We start from the raw sequence: 20567 nt of genomic DNA on the forward strand, positions 1-20567 counted from the left end.
AGATGTTTTTAAGGGCTTCTTTTTAGGCTTAATCTCATTGAGAACATTCAGGAGATACAGAGTGTGATGGTTAGTAGATTTAGTGAAGTGATGACACATCAGGATCAGTCAGATGGAAGTGTGTCTGTCAGGAAAAGTAAGAAGGTAGTTTAGAAGTCTCCTGTGGCTATAATGGGAAATTTAAAGTATAAATATCAGCAGGGCTGCTTGTTGCTTTCCAGGAGATTCCCAGACAATTTGAGGTTAGGGTTCTGTAAGATAACCTAACTATCATGAGGTCCATCCTCCAATAATATCTTTGTGAAGCTGGAGATAGCCGCACTAACTCATGGCACAGGCCTTAGATGCTGTCAGAAGTTTTGGGTTCATTGAAGAACTGTTCACTCCAGAAAAATGACAATTAAATTGCTTGTGTTACAAATAATCGCTTTAATTCAAAGCTTCAATAGTTTGTATGATGCAGAATCTAATAGCTAGTCTGTAACTATAGAATCTCATTGTCTATACTTTTTACATCTTTTGTGTGATCTTTAAAATACTTCTTAGAGTCATAGAGATGTACAGACCCTTGAAACAGACCCTTAGATTCAACCCGTCCATGCCGACCAGATATCCCAACCCAATCTCGTCCCACCTGCCAGCACCCGGCCCATATCTCTCCAAACCCTTTCTATTCAGATACCCATCCTGTTGCATATTTTGAAAATTTTGTGAAACAAATTCTTTTAAAGTGTATTTTGGACTTTGTATGATTAAGGGATAATTATGAATTTATGCTCAGGATAAAGAGCTTGTGTGATTTGAGTCATATAAAGTCACACTGCATCAGGAATTGATACCACTGTACCACCTTGTAACCCAGTCCAGCTGCCACCTATTCATTTACTCCCAGTTGCTCAACTTACCTATCACCCTTGCCAACGTACATAGCTGCCACCCTACTTCCTTACCCTCTCAGCTCACTCACCTGACTCTATGTCACACTACACATTCACCCCTTTCATTAATATTTACACCAACTAAAAAGTTCTCTGACATTTAAACTAATAGTGATCAAAATATGATGGCTAATGTTGTAAAAATAGTACATAGCTTCTGCATAGACTGCTATTCCACCAAGGAATCCATACATATTGACTTTAGAAGGATTTCCCCATTTGAAAATCAGCCCAAAAAACAGAAAGAAGCTGAGATTTTCTTTCATCAGCATCAGAAAAGAAAGGGTTTCAATGCTAACGAGAAGGTTTGGGCCAGTTTGAATGGCAAAAGAGAAGCATGGACAAATGTCTAAATCAGTTATTAAAGGCTTTGCTTTGAGATGTAGAGATCAATGAGTTTGGATGCATAACTAAGTAATCTGACAAATGGCTCCATGGTAAAGAGTTAACAATGGGTTGTTCAGGTGTTGAGGATATCTTGTCTATGGATCAATGACTATGGCCAACAAGACCATTGTATGATTGCAACATCAGAACACAAGCAAGGGATCGGATTACAGAAGTCAAAACTGGAGAAAAGAGGTTTAGTGCACAGAATTGATGTCAACTTTGGGAGAGAAAGTCACAAGCTTTCTGCAGCCATGGGAGTCAAGCAAGAATATTGACTGTTTTCTTTCGTTAAGTAACACTTCTGTTACTTAGTAATTTGTTCCAATTACAATGCAACAAGTGACCAAAATTTATTGCTTGATCTCAAAACCTCTTAAATGCTTACTCACAAGAGTTGTTCAGTCACTTTCACAACTCATAGTCCTATTCAAAGATTCAGTGAATGAAGTGTGACACATTTCATACTGAGAATTTCTCATTTTAGTTTCTGTTGAATTTGAATCCTGTACAATGTACTAAAAGCATAGGCAAATGCATGCTAGCCCTTCTCTGAGCAAAGCAATTCTACAAGGTAAAAGTAAAACCGAGTCACGGTAAGAATCATCATTCTCAATACAAGCCTTCAGCTGTCATGTTGTAAGTTTTCACACCAATTACTTTCTCAATCCAATCAAGGTATTTCTTTGTTATGAAAGTGTAAATCCCAGGCTTTTTGGCATCTGGATCCTTAGGGCCATAAGACACAATCCCTTTATATTTATTTCGGCAAATTAAAGGACCACCTGAATCACCCTGGAAGAAAAAAAGATGAGAAAGACAATAATTAAGCAGAATTGGATAAACTTAAACCTATTAAAATTGCAATACCTTCCTGCCATATTGAGCTGTGCTCAGTATTTATCTGCATGTTAAGACTTATATTTAAGAATATTCTGAAGAAGAGTTGTCTCAAACTTGAAGTGTTAACTTTGTTTCCCTTTTCACAGATGCTGCCGGATTTGCTAAGTTCTCCAGAATTTGTTTCTATATCAGAATGTACATACTAACCATTGCAGTTAATCTTGTTGGTGCAGGAAATATCATAAATTGTCTTCCTGCAGGAAACAGTGATGACATGGTATTGCCATTGAACTTGTAATCCAAGGCTTGTAGATGTGTGTTCACAGGGCAAAAGGTGATACTTGAATTCAACTGATATTTGGAATATAACGCTGATATATATCATAGCTGAACAAACAATTTAGTTCGAAGGCAATTTGAGATGGGCCACAAATACCCAGATCCTCCGGCATTAAAAAAATCCTGCAATCAAATGTATCTTTGAGCTGTGAACTAACACTCCTGAATTTGCTGCTACAATAAACCCTTAATACTCTATTTCATCCTTATAAGCTTTTGATAGAATACCACCTAGCTTGAATAGCAGGCTGTAATGTTTAAAGTATGCTCACAGGGTTTGGGTATCATGTGGAAAAGCTACATTTATCCATTTCTTGTTTGCTTGAGAAGGTATGTTGGACCAAATTGCTAGTCTTATTTGGTGGGTGAAAATTAACAACCTCCTCTTTGGTGAGTTTGATAGTGAGGGTATTTATTGGGTTGAGAAGGTTGTGGGTGAACACCTCGAATGTTCCCACTCCTGGTTTTGCGAAATCTGTCAATTGAGTCCATCAAGTCAGCAATTAATCAATAAATCCTGCAGCTGGCATTCACCCTGTGGCGAGCAGGAGATTTACCAAGTAGCAAGGGTTCCTTGCAGACACCTGGTGGGATGCTAATGGATGGAGTGGAATAAGGGGTGTCGTGTGAGTCCCTCATTCTAAAGCATTCAGTGTCTTGTGTCTGATCAAAATCCCTAGCATTGGGAAAGGGAATCCACTGAGATTCAGCTAGATTATTGAGGACAATTATGATTTTACTCATTAGGAAAGATATAAAGACACTAAGGGAGTGATAGTTATCAAGCAGGAAGAATTGTAGTTATGAGGAGAGGTTGCCAAGTTTATAATCATTCTAATATAAGCAAAGCACTGTGGATGCTGGAAATTGTAAATAAGAGCAGAAAATACTACAGAATTAATTCCCTATCAATCTAACCATTTTCCATTTAAATCCAGGGGTTATAACTTCTTAACAAGTATTCCAAGGAGCATTTTGTCGATTGCCATCCTTTAAATGCCTTAGTCTTTCTTGCTTAGTTGCTTTAATGCTTTTTAGTTGGAGGATGAGATTGAGGGTTGATCTGAGACCATGTGAAGTAATCTAACATCTGGACTCAGCTACAAGATCACAAAAAAACTGCTGCATCAGCAAACCCTTAAGATATATCTTAATGATAGCATGTTTTTGCTGTTGCTCACTTACAGGCCTTAAGCAAATTACTTCAAATGAAGGCACAATCATTCTGGATCACCAAGCCATCCTTTTGGTGTTTGCAGTGCAATATGTTTACCAGTAGGCAGAATTTATTGAAATTGAAAATCACATTAGCAGGGTGAAAGGAAGTTAATGTGACACTGGGTATGATATGAACTGCTAGAAAATTCCATGAACCATTGGGGAGATTCTTCCTCCATGATGACCGTGTCTACATTCTTAATCCAGTAGCTCATCTATCAGTTTACATTTTTCTTGCTGGGATGTGGCCATTGATTGAAGAGATAGCATTTATTGCTCATATCTATTTGTCTGAGAAGGTGGTGATGGTGGACTGCTTTAGTCAAGCATTTTGTGGATAAAATGGTCTGAATTCAAAAGCAATTTCAAGAGTAGTTCAGAGTCAAAAATAAGAAGAGAAATTATTGGAAAAAGCATGACAAGTTTGGCAGCATCTGAGGAGAGAAAGCAGAGTTAACGTTCTGAAGAAGGCTCACTGGACCCAAAACATTAACTCTGCTTTGTCTCCACAGATGCTGCCAGACCTGATGAGTTGTTCAGCAATTTCTGTTTTTGTTTCTGCAGTTCCAGCATCTGCAGTTCTTTGGATTTTTGTTTAGTAGTTCCAAGTCAGTCTTGATAATGTGAACTTGGAATTATATGTGGGTCAGACCTTGTACGGATAGAAAGTTTTTTCCATTAAATGCATTAATGAACAAATGGATTTCAAAATTCAAAGACCTTCCTGCTTATTGTAACATCATAGTACACTCACCATGGAAGTATCTTCTCTGCCTTTTCGGTCACTAGCACAGATCATGTCCTTGGTTATTTGAGGTTGATGATTATAATATTGCTTGCTGTTGCATGTTTTACGATCAATCACATATAGCATCACTTCTTGAAGAGTGTCAGATGGAGTTTTTGACTTTGTTTGTCCCCATCCTGCCACTGTACAGCGAATTCCAGGTTTTATATCCTTATCCTTACCTTTTGGTAGGTTGAGCAGTTCCACATATTTGTTGATCTTTGCTTCACTGGAGAGCTGGGGTACAATATGAATAAATGAATATTTTTATTCAAGCTATGAACAAAATCTTACTGTATTAAGTTATTCCAAAGGAGAACTGTAATTTTCAGCTTCTAATAAAACTGGACCACAAGTGTTTCTCCTGTTGGATTGAATATTCTGTCTTGGATCAGACAATGGTTCACAGACATCTGGAAACCCTTTGGGATGGGTTTCCAGATGTTGTTAATCATCTACAAATTTTGATGGTGATTGTTGTTATCTGGAATTTTACAGCCCACCTCAATCCAGTTCCCATCCAACATCTGTACACCAGGAATCAATGGAGGGGCACTCTGGAGCAAGCTTTTTCCACTGGTAGGTCAAGGAGGCTGGAAAGAATTTGTCGAATGCCAAGCATCTCAACTGAAGTAATTAATTTGATCTTGAGGTTTTCCCATGATGCCATAAAACATAGGAGCAGAAGTAGCCCATTCAATGAGATCATGACTGATCTGATAATCCTCAACACCACTTTCCTGCCTTTGCCACGTAGCCCTTGATTACCTGACTGATTAAAAATCTGTATATCTGAACTTTCAATGTACTTAATGATCTAATCACTAAAACCCTTTGTGGTAAAACATTCCATAGATTCAGGAGGAAGAATACTACCTATCTGTTTTAAATGGGTAAATCCTTACTCTGAGATTATTCTTTCTGGACCTAGATTCTGCCATAACAGAAAGCAATCTTTCTGCATCTACCCTGTAAAGCCCCCAAAGTATCTTACGTATTTGAATAAGGCCACCTCTCATTCTCTTAAACTCCAATGAGTAGAAAGTCAACCTACTCAACCTTACCTCATAAGAAAATCCTTCCATATCTGGGTTGTACCTAATGCACCTGGGCATCTAGATTACTAGTCTAATGACATTACAATTGTATTAACATCTTCTTTGTTAGAATGACCATGAGACCATAAACGTAGGAGCAAAAGTAGCCATTCAGCCCATTGAATCTGCTCTGCCATTCAATGAGATTCAGGCTGATTTGAGAAACCTCAACTGCACTTTCCTGCCTTTTTCCTCTACCTCTTGATTCCCTTACTGATTAAAAATCTGTCTATCTCAGGCTTGATATACTTAACAGCCTCGGGAACCTTTTGTGATAAATAACTACATGGATTCATTACCTTCTGAATGAAGAAAGATTTTAGAGGAGATGATAGAAATGTGAGAACATTAAAGGACAGAAAAGGACAACGAAAAACAGAAACGGTAGAAACAGAGTCTTTACAATCCTCAAGGGGTATAAGACGAGAAAAGGAGACAAAATAAACTTGCTTGCACAGAGAGTTGTGAGGTTGCAACATTCACTTCCAGGTTTAGTTATTGAAATAGGAATTACTTTCATCTTCAAATGGCTGTAGACCACCATGTTAATTGAATGTCATGCCTTCACATGAGCTGGTAGCATCTGTGGAAAATAACACTGCATGTGCTTCGACGAAATAGCCATATCTCAATAACCAAATGGCAGTAGTCCTCAGTCATATCAAGATGCAACTGTCGTCAATTAGGGGTTACTGGTGCAGTAAGTCAAAGGTAGTATTCAATCTCAGTCCAAGGGCACGGACATGGTTAGTCAGCCAGTTTGGATGGTAAGGGTCAGGGTTTTGTATCTGTACAGTCTGGGGTGTGGGCCAACATCAGTCCTGCAAGCCCAGTGCAACCAGTCTAGGGATTAGTGATACATCAGCCAGGAAGTGGCACCGATATCAGTCTGGGCTGTCATTCCAGGCTGGTTCAAGAGATGGACTATGCTCAGTCCAGGGGGTCAGTTTACTGAAAGACAATGGGGTTTATCAGGTGCTGTGGTGGGACTACTGGGAAAGTCCATTGAGGGGATTGGACGCAGCATGCTGGGATGCAGAGAGATTATAATTACAAATGTTACAACACAGGAGTAGTAGGCAATAGATCTTGGGAAAGCAAAGGGTCGTGCGGGATAATGGACAGGTGAGGTTGGTCTGGGTAGTCACTATGGCTTAGATGCATAAATATGTTTGACATTGCTAATCTGTATCCCTAGGGCTCAGTGATCTGGGACGTTTCATTGCTGAAAATGTCTTGCTGGAAAAGCACAGCACGTCAGGCAGCATCCAAGGAGCAGGAGAATCAGCGTTTCAGGCATGAGCTCTTTTTCAGGAATCCTGAAGAAGGGCTCATGCCCGAAACGTTGATTGTCCTGTTCCTTGGATGCTGCCTGACCTGCTGCGCTTTTCCAGCAACACATTTTCAGCTCTGATCTCCAGCATCTGCAGTCCTCACTTTCTCCTGGGACATTTCATTGCCAAATTGTCGTGGAGATCATGTTAATGAAGGATATTTTGCTAAAATGTGATTACAAGCAGGGTTAAGTTGACTTAAAGATAGTCATTGGTGAATAAAGAAAGTAATAATTCCTAACTGGGAAGAAAATAGGCCTATTTGCCAAATATTTGAAAATATTGATGGCGAGCATGTTGAAATGGACACACTGCATGAGATGAACATGATTCCTTACTGTAAAGGTTATTTCCTTTATTGCTACCTAGCTCATTCCTCATTGATTCTGTTGGAATTACTTGCAAACTTTGATAAGTTGAGTGCGGGTTTGACAGAGAAATTCTTAAAAGAAATCAGATCAAATTGGAGTTGAAAGTATAAAAAAGTGACTAGTACAACTGCAAAGTTGTTGAAAACCACAGAAACTGTTTTCAGTTCTTTTTGCTAAAGGTTGTGACATTTCTTCTATCAACACAATAGTAAATATGAAGAAACGTGATTGGTAAATACATTGCAGTCATGATGTTAAAGAAATTAAGACTAACATGATCATCATTTTATACATTTATTTTAAAGTTTATTTTTAGCCCCTGTATGTTTATGCTTCTCTTTAGTCTGTTTGCTCCTGTACTATATTGCCCAGTATGAAGTAATTATCTGGGTACTCATATCCTGGATTCATTTTCATCAGCCCTACTTCGTGGGTGAGCTGCCATTTTGATTAGATTACTTACAATGTGGAAACAGGCCCTTCGGCCCAATAAGTCCACACCGACCCGCCAAAGCGCAACCCACCCAGACCCATTCCCCTACATTTACCCTTTCACCTAACACTACAGGCAATTTAGCATGGCCAATTCACCTAACCTGCACATTTTTGGACTGTGGGAGGAAACGGAGCACCCGGAGGAAACCCACGCAGACACGGGGAGAATGTGCAAACTCCACACAGACAGTCGCCTGAGGCGGGAATTGAACCCAGGTCTTTGGTGCTGTGAGGCAGCAGTGCTAACCACTGTGCCACCATGCCGCCCACTGGATTGGCCTGCAGCTGATTTGATTCTTGATGTAGGTTTGCTCGCTGATCTACATCCAGAACGTCAACCTGAGCTACAAATCTCGCTAGCTGATTTGATTCTCCAATAACTTCAGTATTGACTAAAACCAAGCAGCACATGAAACATCTACTGTCCCGATCTCTTCAAAAGTTAAAATGATCTCAATTCTCTGCTAAATGTTGCTGAGGCACAACTGAGAACACAAATGTTGCTGAGGACAATGTAAAATTTTGGGAATTAAATTGGATATTATAGGGAACCTATCAAAACATGTTTCCTTTGAGAAGTAAATGCTTTTGAATTTTTGAACCTTAAATTGCAAATTTTATGAATGAATAAACAGGCAGCCACCCCATTGTTTTAATACTAAATTTTCTATCTGACAAAAAGTTCAATTATCTGTTTAGGCGTGGTTGGCAAATAACTATGATAGTAGGCAGACTTACAAATGGCCAGTGAACTATTGGCTAAAGATCAAGTATGGATTTGTAAACATCAGTTTGTGTTTGATCAATCAAACTGAGTTTTTGATGAAGTAACAGAGAAGGTTGATGTCCTCCATATTAAGAATTTAAGGAAGTACTTGATAAAGTACTACATATATTAAGATGGCGAAGGAGTTGAGGGGGAGTTTGCTGAGCCCCATCAACTTTCTTTCTCTTTGCTTTTCTTTTTTACTTTAGCTCTTTTTCTCTCTTTTTTCTTTGGTTTCTTTTATTTTAATCCTGGGGAGTGGTGGTAAAGGAGGAGGCCTCAAGCAACGACAGCATCCATGGCAGCAGTGCCAGGACATAGTTCCAGCCCAGCTTGTGGTCTCCTGGCAAGCGAGGAATAAGTCCTGGGCTGACTCATAATTCATAGAGTCATAGAGATGTACAGCATGGAAACAGACCCTTTGGTCCAACCTGTCCATGCCGACCCGATATCCCAACCCAATCTAGTCCCACCTGTCAACACCTGGCCCATATCCCTCCAAAATCCTTCCTATTCATATACCATCCAAATGCCTCTTAAATGTTGCAATTGTACCAGCCTCCACCACATCCTCTGGCAGCTCGTTCCATACAGGTACAACCCTCTGCGTGAAAAAGTTGCCCCTTAGGTCTCTTTTATATCTTTCCCCTCTCACTCTAAACCTATGCCCTCTAGTTCTGGACTCCCCGAACCCAGTGAAGAGACTTTGTCTATTTATCCTATCCATGCCCCTCATAATTTTGTAAACCTCTATAAGGTCACCCCTCAGCCTCCGACGCTCCAGGGAAAACAGTCCCAGCCTGTTCAGCCTCTCCCTATAGCTCAAATCCTCCAACCCTGGCAACATCCTTGTAAATCTTTCCGATAGGAAGGAGACCAGAATTGTGCGCAATATTCCAACAGTGGCCTAACCAATGTCCTGTACAGCTGCAACATGACCTCCCAACTCCTGTACTCAATACTCTGATCAATAAAGGAAAGCATACCAAATGCCTTCTTCACTATCCTATCTACCTGCGACTCCACTTTCAAGGAGTTATGAACCTGCACTCCAAGGTCTCTTTGTTCAGTGACACTCCCTAGGACCTTACCATTAAGTGTATAAGTCCTGCTAAGATTTGCTTTCCCAAAATGCAGCACCTTGCATTTATCTGAATTAAACTCCATTTGCCACTTCTCAGCCCATTGGCCCATCTGGTCCAGATCCTGTTGTAATCTGAGGTAACCCTCTTCACTGTCCACTACACCTTCAATTTTGGTGTCATTTGTAAACTTACTAACTGTACCTCTTATGCTCGCATCCAAACCATTTATGTAAATGACAAAAAGTAATGGACCCAGCACCGATCCTTGTGGCACTCTACTGGTCACAGGCCTCCAGTCTGAAAAACAACCCTCCACCACCACCACCCTCTGTCTTCTACCTTTGAGCCAGTTCTGTAACCAAGTGGCTAGTTCTCCCTGTATTCCATGAGACCTAACCTTGCTAATCAGTCTCCCATGGGGAACCTTGTCAAACGCCTTACTGAAGTCCATATAGATCACATCTACTGCTCTGGCCTCATCAATATTCTTTGTTACTTCTTCAAAAAACTCAATCAAGTTTGTGTGACATGATTTCCCACGCACAAAGCCATGTTGACTATCCCGAATGAGTCCTTGCCTTTCCAAATACATGTACATCCTGTCCCTCAGGATCCCCTCCAACAACTTGCCCACCACCGAGGTCAGGCTCACCGGTCTATAGTTCCCTGGCTTGGCTTTACTGCCCTTCTTGACTCCCCTGGCCCAGACTTGCAGGCTAGGCCAGAGTGCCTAAAGGAGGAGAAAAGCAGTCTTGGCACAGTGTAGTGATCTCTCTGTATGACAGTCTTCTGGTGTGGTGGTCTTGTCCTAGCATGGAGGTCTTCTTCCCTTGTAGAAGTCTTCTTTATCTTCGGCGTCTAGGTATTCCAGTGACCCACCAGGCGGACTCATCCAAGAGTGGCAGTCTTGGCCCAGCATGGCAGTAATCTTCGATAAAGGCTTCCACCTTATTGTTCCAGCAGCCTAGAATGGCGGCCTCATCCCACTTCTGTCTTCAGGCTTTTCCAAACTTTCCTAAATCGGCATTCCCTAAGCCCTGGATTCATTAACTGAACGGTGATGAGTTTTGCCTTAATTTTATTTATTTAATTGTTGTGTATGATTTCTATCTTTGTTGTCAGTGCTCTGGTGGGTGACATGTAAAACTTTTCACTGTAATTCTTATGAACAAATACAGATGATGATAAATTTTTATTGTGTTGCATTGTAGAGTATGGTATTCTACATAAATGCTGGCTAACAAAAATTGTTCATGGAATAGGAGGATCAGTGTCAGTTGGACAAAGATTTGACTTCGGACAGGAAACTTCAAGTTATAGTAAATATCCATTTTCTGGATTAGTGGTCCTGGAAGAGCACAGCAGTTCAGGCAGCATCCAAGGAGCAGCTGCTCCTTGGATGCTGCCTGAACTGCTGTGCTCTTCCAGCACCACTAATCCAGAATCTGGTTTCCAGCATCTGCAGTCATTGTTTTTACCTCGTCAATATCCATTTGTCAAGCTGGAGGTGATATATACTGATGCTTCCAAGGGGTCAATGCTAGGGTCACTTCCTTTTTTGCGTACATAAGTGATTTGGGTAATTAAATTTATTTCAAAATCTGCAGATGATATCAAGCTTGGAGATATTGCAGCAAATTATGATGATTCCAATACCCATACTGATTGTTAACAACAGGATGTAGTTAGGTGAACAGAAGACACAGACAAGTGGCATACAGAGAAATGTGAGGTGATGCATTTTGGGACAAGGATTAGGAAGGTCCAGTATAGACTTAGGGGCACAATTTTAAAAAGTGTACATGGACAGAGGAACCTGACGGAACATGCTTTTGATGGCAGCAGATCATATTAAAAGAAGATTTGACAAAACAGATAGAATCTTGGGTATTAATCAAGTCACTGGGTACAAATGGAGTGTGCGTTGAACTTTTGTAAGCCCATTCCTATGAATGTCATGTCCGTTCCTATCAACAACATTTTAGTGAGGACATGGTGTCTTTGAATAGAAGCAGAGGAGATTTACTGGAATGACCTCAGGACAGGGTCAAAATGGATCAACCACTCAGTGAAGATGGGTGCAAACCTACATGCTGGATTTTATGATCATTAATAAAAGGGAGGTTTGGAGAAGTGACAGTCTTCTTATTAATTGTTTAATCATACGACAACATAGATTATTGAATATAATAGGAATACAGAATTTTGAGCTGGTTGGTTGGCTGTTGGATTACATTGTTCTATCCACTGTTTAGAATACATGCACTCTAGTTTTGTAACTTCACTAGCTTGGCATTTAATTTCTAGATATACTAGTTGCTGCTCCTAGCATGTTTTTTACATGCCTCATTTAATCAGAGTCAGTTAGTGCAAAAAGAAAACGGACAATAATTAGATACTAATGACCTGTGCTGGACATGAACAGGGATGAAGCCAGGATCAAATCCAACTGTGCCGAGTACTTTAACTGACAAAACTACGAGCAGACCTCATTAAATAATTGCGATGAATTTTACTCCAAGAGATTGAACGCACAAAGCTGCTACTTTTTTGTGGAATTCATCAGGGCTGTCTTTCAAAATTAGCAGTTTTAAACACAACAAACAAACCAGAATTAAAAAATTAAAATTCATACTTGGAGTAGCATGATGTCATCATCTGGAGTTTTTTTGTTAAACTTTGGATGGGGATACTGCTTCTTGACCCGAATCTTTTGCTGACTTTTCTCATTCTGTGACAGAGAATGGGCTCCAAGTACGACTTGAACAGGCCCTTTACTGCATTTCATCAGAAAGGCAGACAATTATTTTTTGTTTCCATAAGAAAATGCAATTTTCAAACATTCAGGAAGAAAGAACGGTAATGGCTGGAAACAGTATAAGAATAACAACCTGAGCAATACTAAGCAAACCTTATTACTTACTGTTTCTTTCGTCTATAGGTGTGTTGCTGAAAACAGAAATTCCTGGAATGAACAGCAGTTCAGTCAGTACCCTAAAAGTTGGACTTTAATTAAGATGCTTGATCAGATGTCGATTGACCTGTTGTGCATTTCCAAAATTTTCTGTTTTTACTTCAAATATCTAAATAGTAGTGATTGTTTTTCTTTTGATCTCTATAAACATTATAGTTATTTAAAAAGAAAATGCAGTCAGATTCAAATGTGACTTATAACTAGAGGTTAGGAATAAAATGAAACTGATGTGTAAAATATTCACTCTAGAAAATTTAAGTGAGATTAAAATTTGTTTGGCGGGCACATCCCAGGCAGTGATATTATAATGTTTGTAAGGTCAAGTGGTTTGTTTCTTGGTTTGTGTGCCACTGGTGCACTCCCACACCATTAGGGAGCAGGAGAGAGTGAGGATCTCCTCCCTTAAAGTTAGCACCAGAATACCATTCAACTGCTGAGTGTCACTTTGTCAAATGTCTGTTTTTCATGTGTGATCTGGAGCATCAGATGTGATTATTATGAAGATGTATAAGCCAAAATTGCCTTCTTGAACCACTGCAGTCCACTTGCTAGAGGTTGACGGAGGGAGTTCCTGGATTTTGACCCAGTCACAGAATGGCGATATGTTTCCAAGTGTGAACTGTGTGCATCTTGGAAGGCGAGTTGCAACTGAGTGGTGTATCTGCTGCTCTTCCCCTTCTGGGTGGTAGTGGTTATGGATTGAGAGGTGTTGTCTAAGCATCCTTGAAGAGGACACTTTACATTGACAAATGCTCTGGTAACAACAGCAACAATTTCCATTTGCAAGGAACAAACATGGACACATCCAGTTTACTTGTGGAGAGAGGTTTGTGGATGTAATAAAGCTACTGAAGTTTGGACAAATTCTGAGATAATCTGTCTGAGGAGCAACAGCGCTATCATCCCTCTCTTTATCTATAAAACTCCTCTCAAACTGTGTGAGTTAAAAACCTACTGGAAAGCTTCAGCATTACTCATTGATGATACTTAAGGATGATTTTGGTATGTATTTCTGTCTCCAGAAAAAAAAGAATTCAACAAACCACAATGAAATACCCGTTTGGGCACAGCTTTAGGTGATCAGACTCCATTATAGCTTTTACATATATAGGGATATTGACAGCTTGGCTTTGCCTAGTTATAAGATGACGTTCTGAACATGGAAGATATCTGAACACTATAAATAGTGTTAATGATAGGTGTCTTCTCTCTAGGATGGGGGATTTCAAAACTGGGGGGATATTGTTATTGTGAGAGGAAAGAGATTTAAAAAAGACATGGGGGCAATTTTTTTTACATAGACAGTGGTTCACATGTGAAATGAACTTCACGAGTAAGTGGTGGATGTGGGCACAGTGACAAAATTTAAAAGACACTTAGATAAGTACATGAAAAGGAAAGATTTGGAGGGATATAGCCAGAAACAGGCAGATAGGATTAGAGTCATAGAGTCATAGAGATGTACAGCCTGGAAACAGACCCTTCGGTCCAACCCATCCATGCCGACCTGATATCCCAACCCAATCTAGTCTCACCTGCCAGCACCTGGCCCATATCCCTCCAAAATCCTTCCTATTCATATACCCATCCAAAAGCCTTTTAAATGTTGCAATTGTACCAGCCTCCACCACTTCCTCTGGCAGCTCATTCCATACGCGTACCACCCTCTGTGTGAAAAGGTTGCCCCTTAGGTCTCTTTTATATCTTTCCCCTCTCATCCTAAACCGATGTCCTCTAATTCTGGACTCCCCGACCCCAGGGAAAAGACTTTGTCTATTTATCCTATCCATGCCCCTCATAATTTTGTAAACCTCTATAAGGTCACCGCTCAACCTCCGACACTCCAGGAAAAACAGCCCCAGCCTATTCAGCCTCTCCCTGTGGCTCAAAAGCTCCAACCCTGGCAACATCCTTGTAAATATTTTCTGAACCCTTTCAAGTTTCACACCATCTTTCCGACAGAAAGGAGACCAGAATTGCATGCAATATTCCAACAGTGGCCTAACCAATGTCCTGTACAGTTGCAACATGATGTCCCAACTCCTGTACTCAATACTCTGACCAATAAAAGAAAGCATACCAAACACTTTCTTCACTATTCTATCTACCTGTGACTCCACTTTCAAGGAAAAGTTTGGTTTGCGATTATAGTCAGCATGGATTAGTTGGATGGAGAGGTCTGCTTCTGTGCTGTACAACCCTATGACTCTATAACTCTCTATGTTCATAACTAAACAAATACGTGATTTTTTGCCATCTAACCACCAAGTAAGTCATCTATAAAAAATAAATGAGTAGATAAAATTTATTTTAATCATATCAAGAATTTTGCCAATGGAATTATACACCAATAACATGATATACAGCTTAACAATAACGGTTGGTTTTACTGTTTGAAAGCAATTATTTGATATAGATTAGATGTGAAGTGTGGGTAAGTCAATTATAAAAATGAGTTAATAATCATAAATATATAATATATGAAAGATATATACACACACACACACACATGCAAAACTTACCATTCACAGTGTGCTGCAGTCAGTACCCATCTATTTCTGATCAAAGCCCCTCCACAGTAATGTTCATATTTCTTTTTTTTGTTACATTGGATAGATGCCATATAGGGTTTTGAATGAGGTTTAACTTCATGGCCTCCAATAATTTCCACCCCATGATCTGTATAAAAAGGTGATTTTGAAAGCCTATTTCATCAATTGAAACCAGAATTGATACTTACAGAATGAATACAGGAGTAGTTATGAGTAAGGTGAGATGAAAGTCAGTGCTCTTAACATTAAACGTCATTTCACTAATTGAAATCGACTAATTGAAATACACAGCCGGCTGCAGTAACAACAAAGATGATTGTGATCTCAGTTCAAAAACACTACTACAGGAACTTCTCAGGATAGTGTTCCAGGCCTAAACATTAGTAACTACTTTCTTAATGACCTTCTCTCCAAGATCAAATCAGAAGTGGGATGTTCACTGATAGAACATGGTTGCAATTTGTTCCCTCATCCAGGTCATTTATATATATTTTGAATAGCTAGGACCCAAGCACTGATCCTTACAGTACCCAACTAATAACATCCAGCTATCAGAAAAAGACCCATATATTCCCACTCCCTGTCGGAAGGCAACCAATGGGTGTTCACTCAGAGATGATCCAAGGGACAGTCACTAGCAATGAGGAAAATGATGCTGGGGGAGAATGGGGATGGGGGTAGTGACCATAATTTTCAAAGGAAGATACTCAGAGCCCCCTAAAAAAACCTAAAAGAAATGCCCTTCCCTGTCCAGAATTTGCTTTTTAGGATTTCTGGTTGGCTATCTATCACAGCTGGAAGAGCACAGCAGTTCAGGCAGCATCCGAGGAGCAGTAAAATCAATATTCCTGATGAAGGGCTTTTGCCCGAAATGTCGATTTTACTGCTCCTCGGATGCTGCCTGAACTGCTGTGCTCTTCCAGCATCTCTAATCCAGAAACTGGTTTCCAGCATCTGCAGTCATTGTTTTTACCTATCTATCACTGCTCCCAGACTCAGGTCTCTGACTATAATTGCAGATGGTCCCATTGAGGTATTCAATGAAATGAGTAATGACATAGAGTGTAGAATGAATTGCAATTTTGAAAATCACTGTTTTACTCAATCATATCAATTTAAATTTACCCCCAAGACAATGAAATCTGGGACTGAACTAGATCGACCATTTTATCGAGCAGCTGAGTAATAAAACAAATTTCTTTTCCCTATTAAATACTTTGTTACCTTGAAAGGAAGTTGTTTTTGTTCTTTCAACATTTTAAGAAATAAAAGTACATTGAACTAACTGGAAGTAAATCTCTATTGCCATAAGTATAGAAATCGATAAACTTCAATGTATTAGCCAAATAGATTTTGAAAGTTCAGGTTGGTTATTGCAAAATGCTTAAAATATTCATATCACATAAATAATATTATACAAAATCCTCATATAAATGTAATAGATATAAAATTATCATATTAATTACTCACAAGCTGGAGTTAGAACAATGACAATCAAAGAAATGAGCAGAGTACGCTGTAATGATTTCATTGTAACTTCTCTTCTGACTACAAGTTCCCATTCAATTTATAATACACTCAAAGGGATGTGGTTTGTTCTCTTTGATGTCATCTCTAAGAAACTGAAGCCTTTTTATGTGTGTCTATTCCATTTACAGCAAGCCACACATCAACAGCCATAGCACCAGAGTATTGTAATAAATATTAAGGCGTTGGAAAGAGGAAATTGGGGTTTCACTGTGGTTTCTTTAAAGTTTTTGAATCTATCATTTTTACATGCAGTCTGAAATTTTCAATTAAATAATGTACTGTCAAACATGACCTATTTGTCACATTATTCTGTTTACATGCTCTCAAATAATGAAGCAACCCATGCCAAGACGCACAAAGACCTGGACAACATTCAGTCTTGGTTTGATAAATGGTAAATAAATTTTCACTACACAACAACAGGCAATGTCATTTTCAACAATACAGAATCAAATCATCTTCCAATTCAACAACATAACCATCACCAAATCCTCCAACATCTACTTCATAGGGGTTACTGTTGAACAAAATAATTAACTAGAGCAGGCATATCAACATCCATTATCACTGACTATCTAAATTGTATACATCTCTGATTTTATGATTTATATTGTGTTCAATATCACCACTGCAGTCTGGTGGTTTTTAACATCCCACCAATGTTTGCTGCACTGCCTGTTTCTTATCCCCTTCATCTTGTGGTTTGCTATCATACTAAAGGTTTGGTTTTTACAGACTGACTGAGAAGACAACGTTAAAGATCATCTTCAGGCTTAGACTTCAAAGTTGCACTCATTATTATGTCTGAATACTGCAATACATGATGATCACAGAGAACCAAGCTCTGACTAATAGTTACAGCATTTAGTGACTAATCTGATTGTAAGTTTGCTTGCTGAGCTGAACTGTTTGTTTTCAGATGTTTGGGCACCATACAAGGTAACATCATTAGTGAGCCTCTGGTGAAGCGTTGGTGTTTTGCCCCCCTTTCTATTTATGTGTCTTGGCTTCTTGAGGTGGGTGATATCACTTGCAGTTATTTTTCTCAGGGTGATAAATGGGGTCCAAATCAATATGTTTATTTGATGGAGTTCTGGTTAGAATGCCAGGCCTTTAGGAATTCCCGTTTGTGTCTCTGTTTAGCCTGTCCCAGGATGGATATGTTATCCCAGTCAAAGTGGTGTCCTTCTTTGTCTGTGTGCAAGGATACTAGTGATAGTGGGTCATGTCCTTTGTTGGCTAGTTGGTGTTTGTGTATCCTGGTGGCTAGTTTTCTGCATGTCTGTCCGATGTTGTGTTTAATACAGTTCTTGCAGGGTATTTTATAGATGCCATTTGTTTTGCTGGTTGTTTGTATAGGGTCCTTTAGATTCATTAGCCACTGTTTAAGTGTGTTGGCAGGTTTGTGAGCTACCATGATGCCAAGAGGTCTGAGTAGTCTGGAAGTCATTTCAGAGATGTCTTTGGTGTAAGGTAATGTGGCTAGAGTTTCTGGGAGCATTGTGTCTCCTTGTTTGGGTTTGTTGTTGAGAAATCGGCAGACTGTGTTTGTTGGGTACCCATTCTTCCTGAATATGCTGTACAGATAGTTTTCTTCTGCTGTTTTGTAGCTCCTTGGTGCTGCAGTGTGTTGTGGCTCATTGAAATAATGTCCTGATGTCATGCCGTTTGTTGGTGTTGGGATGATTGCTTATGTAATTAAGTATTTGGTCAGTATGCGTTGTTTTTCTGTAGATGCTGGTTTAAAGTTCTCCATTAACTGTTCGTTCCAGTAGGAATGGGAGTCCGTTGTTGTTCTCCTCTTTTGTGAATCTTATGCCAGTGAGGATATTGTGATGGTGTTGTAGGTTTCCTCTAATTTGTTCTGTTTTGTGATGACAAAGGTGTGACAAAGGTGTCATCCATATAGTGGATCCAAAGTTTGGGTTGAACAGTTGGGAGGGCTGTTTGTAAGAATCTCTGCATTACTGCTTCTGCTGGGAATCCTGATATTGGTAATCCCATGGGTGTTCCATTGATTTGTTTGTTGGTCTTGGTATTGAATATGAAGTGGGTGGTGAGGCACAGGTCTCCTAGCTTAAGGTTGTTGTCTTTACTGATGAAACTGGTTCGGTCTGGTGTTTGTGTCCTTGGTTCCTTTCGTAGGGTGGTCAATGTTTCTTTGGCCAGGTAGATGTTAATTGATGAAAACAGGGCTGTTACATCAAAGGAGACCATTATTTCTTCCTCTTCTATCTTGATGTCTTTGATGATGTTCAGGAATATTTGTGTGGAGTGAATGGAGTGGCATGAGTCTTCTACCATGTATTTCAGTTTTCGGTGGAGTTCTTTGGCTAGTCTGTATGTCAGTATTCCAGGTAGTGAGACTATGGATCTGAGGAGAGGCCCCTGGTTTGTGTACTTTAGGTAGTCCATAGAAGTGGGGTGTGTTGGATCCATCTGGTTTCAATTTTTTGGAAATCTATCTTGTTTAATTGCCCTGATTTCTGAAGGCTTTTCAATGTGGATGTTATACGGTTTTCTAGTTGTGAGGTCGGGTCTATCGACACTTACCAACCGTTGGTGATATCAAGAGTGCAGCCCCACCCTTTTCTCTTTTTTAATTGTCTCTCAGGTATCCAGTTCCCAACCTTGTAGTGACTCACCATACTGGCAATTCAATCATATTCATTTACCCTGAATATGTTTTTCAAATAATCAACCTTATTGTGAAAGCTACATGGATTCAGATAGTGTCTTTCATTATGCATTTTTAACATTATTATTTATTCTGAGTCTATTTGATCCTTGCCCATACTTTACCTGTCTTTTATTTTACATTCTGTTCTTCCACTTCCCTTTATCAGTTTTCCTTACTTCAAATCTGAGCGTGCTCTCAGATTCCGTCCCCCTTCCATAATAATTTAAATCCTCCTCAACAGCACGAGTGAATCTGACTGTGGAGATAATAATTCCTGTTGTGCTAAGATGAAGCCCGTTCATTTGGTACAGGTCCCATCTGTCCTACAATCAGCCGCACTGCCTCAGAAATCTGTATCTTTCCCTCCTGCACCTGTTCTCCAGCCATCTGTTCTCTCCTGAGATGACTGCTTTACAGGACTTGCTTTTCAATCTTCGTCCTCATTCACTGAAACTTGATGTTAGGACCTCAACCCTTTCCTACCTAAGTCATTGGTACCAGCAATGTTGAAGACTCTCCCCCAGACGTGTGCTCTGCAGTCCAATACCTCCTTCCAACACCAGCATAGAGTGACAGCAGTGTGTGCCATCCAGAGGACAAACAATCAAGGAGGTGATGTTGGAGCTATGCAGAACTTTGTTTTTAGGCCACGGCTGAAGTACTGTATGCAGTTCTGGTCACCACACAATAGGAAGGATGCGTTTGCACTGGAGGGGGCGCAGAGGAGATTCACCAGGATGTTGCCTGGGATGGAGCATTTCAGCTATGAAGAGAGACCGGATAAGCTCAGGTTGCTTTCTGTAGAGCAGAGAAGGCTGAGAGGGGACCTGATTGAGGTGCATGAGGTTACAAGGGCCATGTACAGGATGTTCCCCCTAGTTGAAGGATCAATAAGAAGGTTGAATAATTTTAAAGTGAAAGGCAGGAAGTTTAGAGGGGATTTGAGGAAAAATACTTTCAACCAGAGGGTGGTGGGGATCCAGAGTGTACTGCCCGGAAGGGTAGTTGAGAAGCAGGTAACTTACCAACTTTTAAAAAAATTTGGATGAGCCTATGAAATACCATAACATTCACAGGTATGGGCCTAGTGCTGGAAAGTGTAGATTTATTGCAGCTTTGATGGGTTGAAGGGCCTCTTCTGTGATTCGATGGACAGGGCATAGGGTATATG

General features: G+C 39.9%; 1 protein-coding gene across 1 annotated transcript; it reads right to left on the reverse strand.

Moving 5' to 3' along the window:
* Positions 1-461: 461 nt before the first annotated feature.
* LOC122549203 (granzyme K-like) lies at positions 462-16747 on the reverse strand. Its single transcript, XM_043688617.2, has 5 exons — positions 16657-16747; positions 15157-15313; positions 12296-12437; positions 4480-4749; positions 462-2120 (listed from the first exon to the last, which is right to left on the reverse strand). Exons 1-5 carry the CDS (start codon positions 16715-16717, stop codon positions 1938-1940), a joined length of 813 nt encoding a protein of 270 aa, XP_043544552.1. The 5' UTR covers positions 16718-16747; the 3' UTR covers positions 462-1937.
* Between the last annotated feature and the right edge of the window lie 3820 nt (positions 16748-20567).

Source organism: Chiloscyllium plagiosum, unplaced genomic scaffold, assembly GCF_037043375.1.
Source record: "Chiloscyllium plagiosum isolate Xiang-an unplaced genomic scaffold, Cpla_swu_hap1 HiC_scaffold_1, whole genome shotgun sequence".
In the NCBI taxonomy this organism is placed as follows: domain Eukaryota; kingdom Metazoa; phylum Chordata; class Chondrichthyes; order Orectolobiformes; family Hemiscylliidae; genus Chiloscyllium; species Chiloscyllium plagiosum.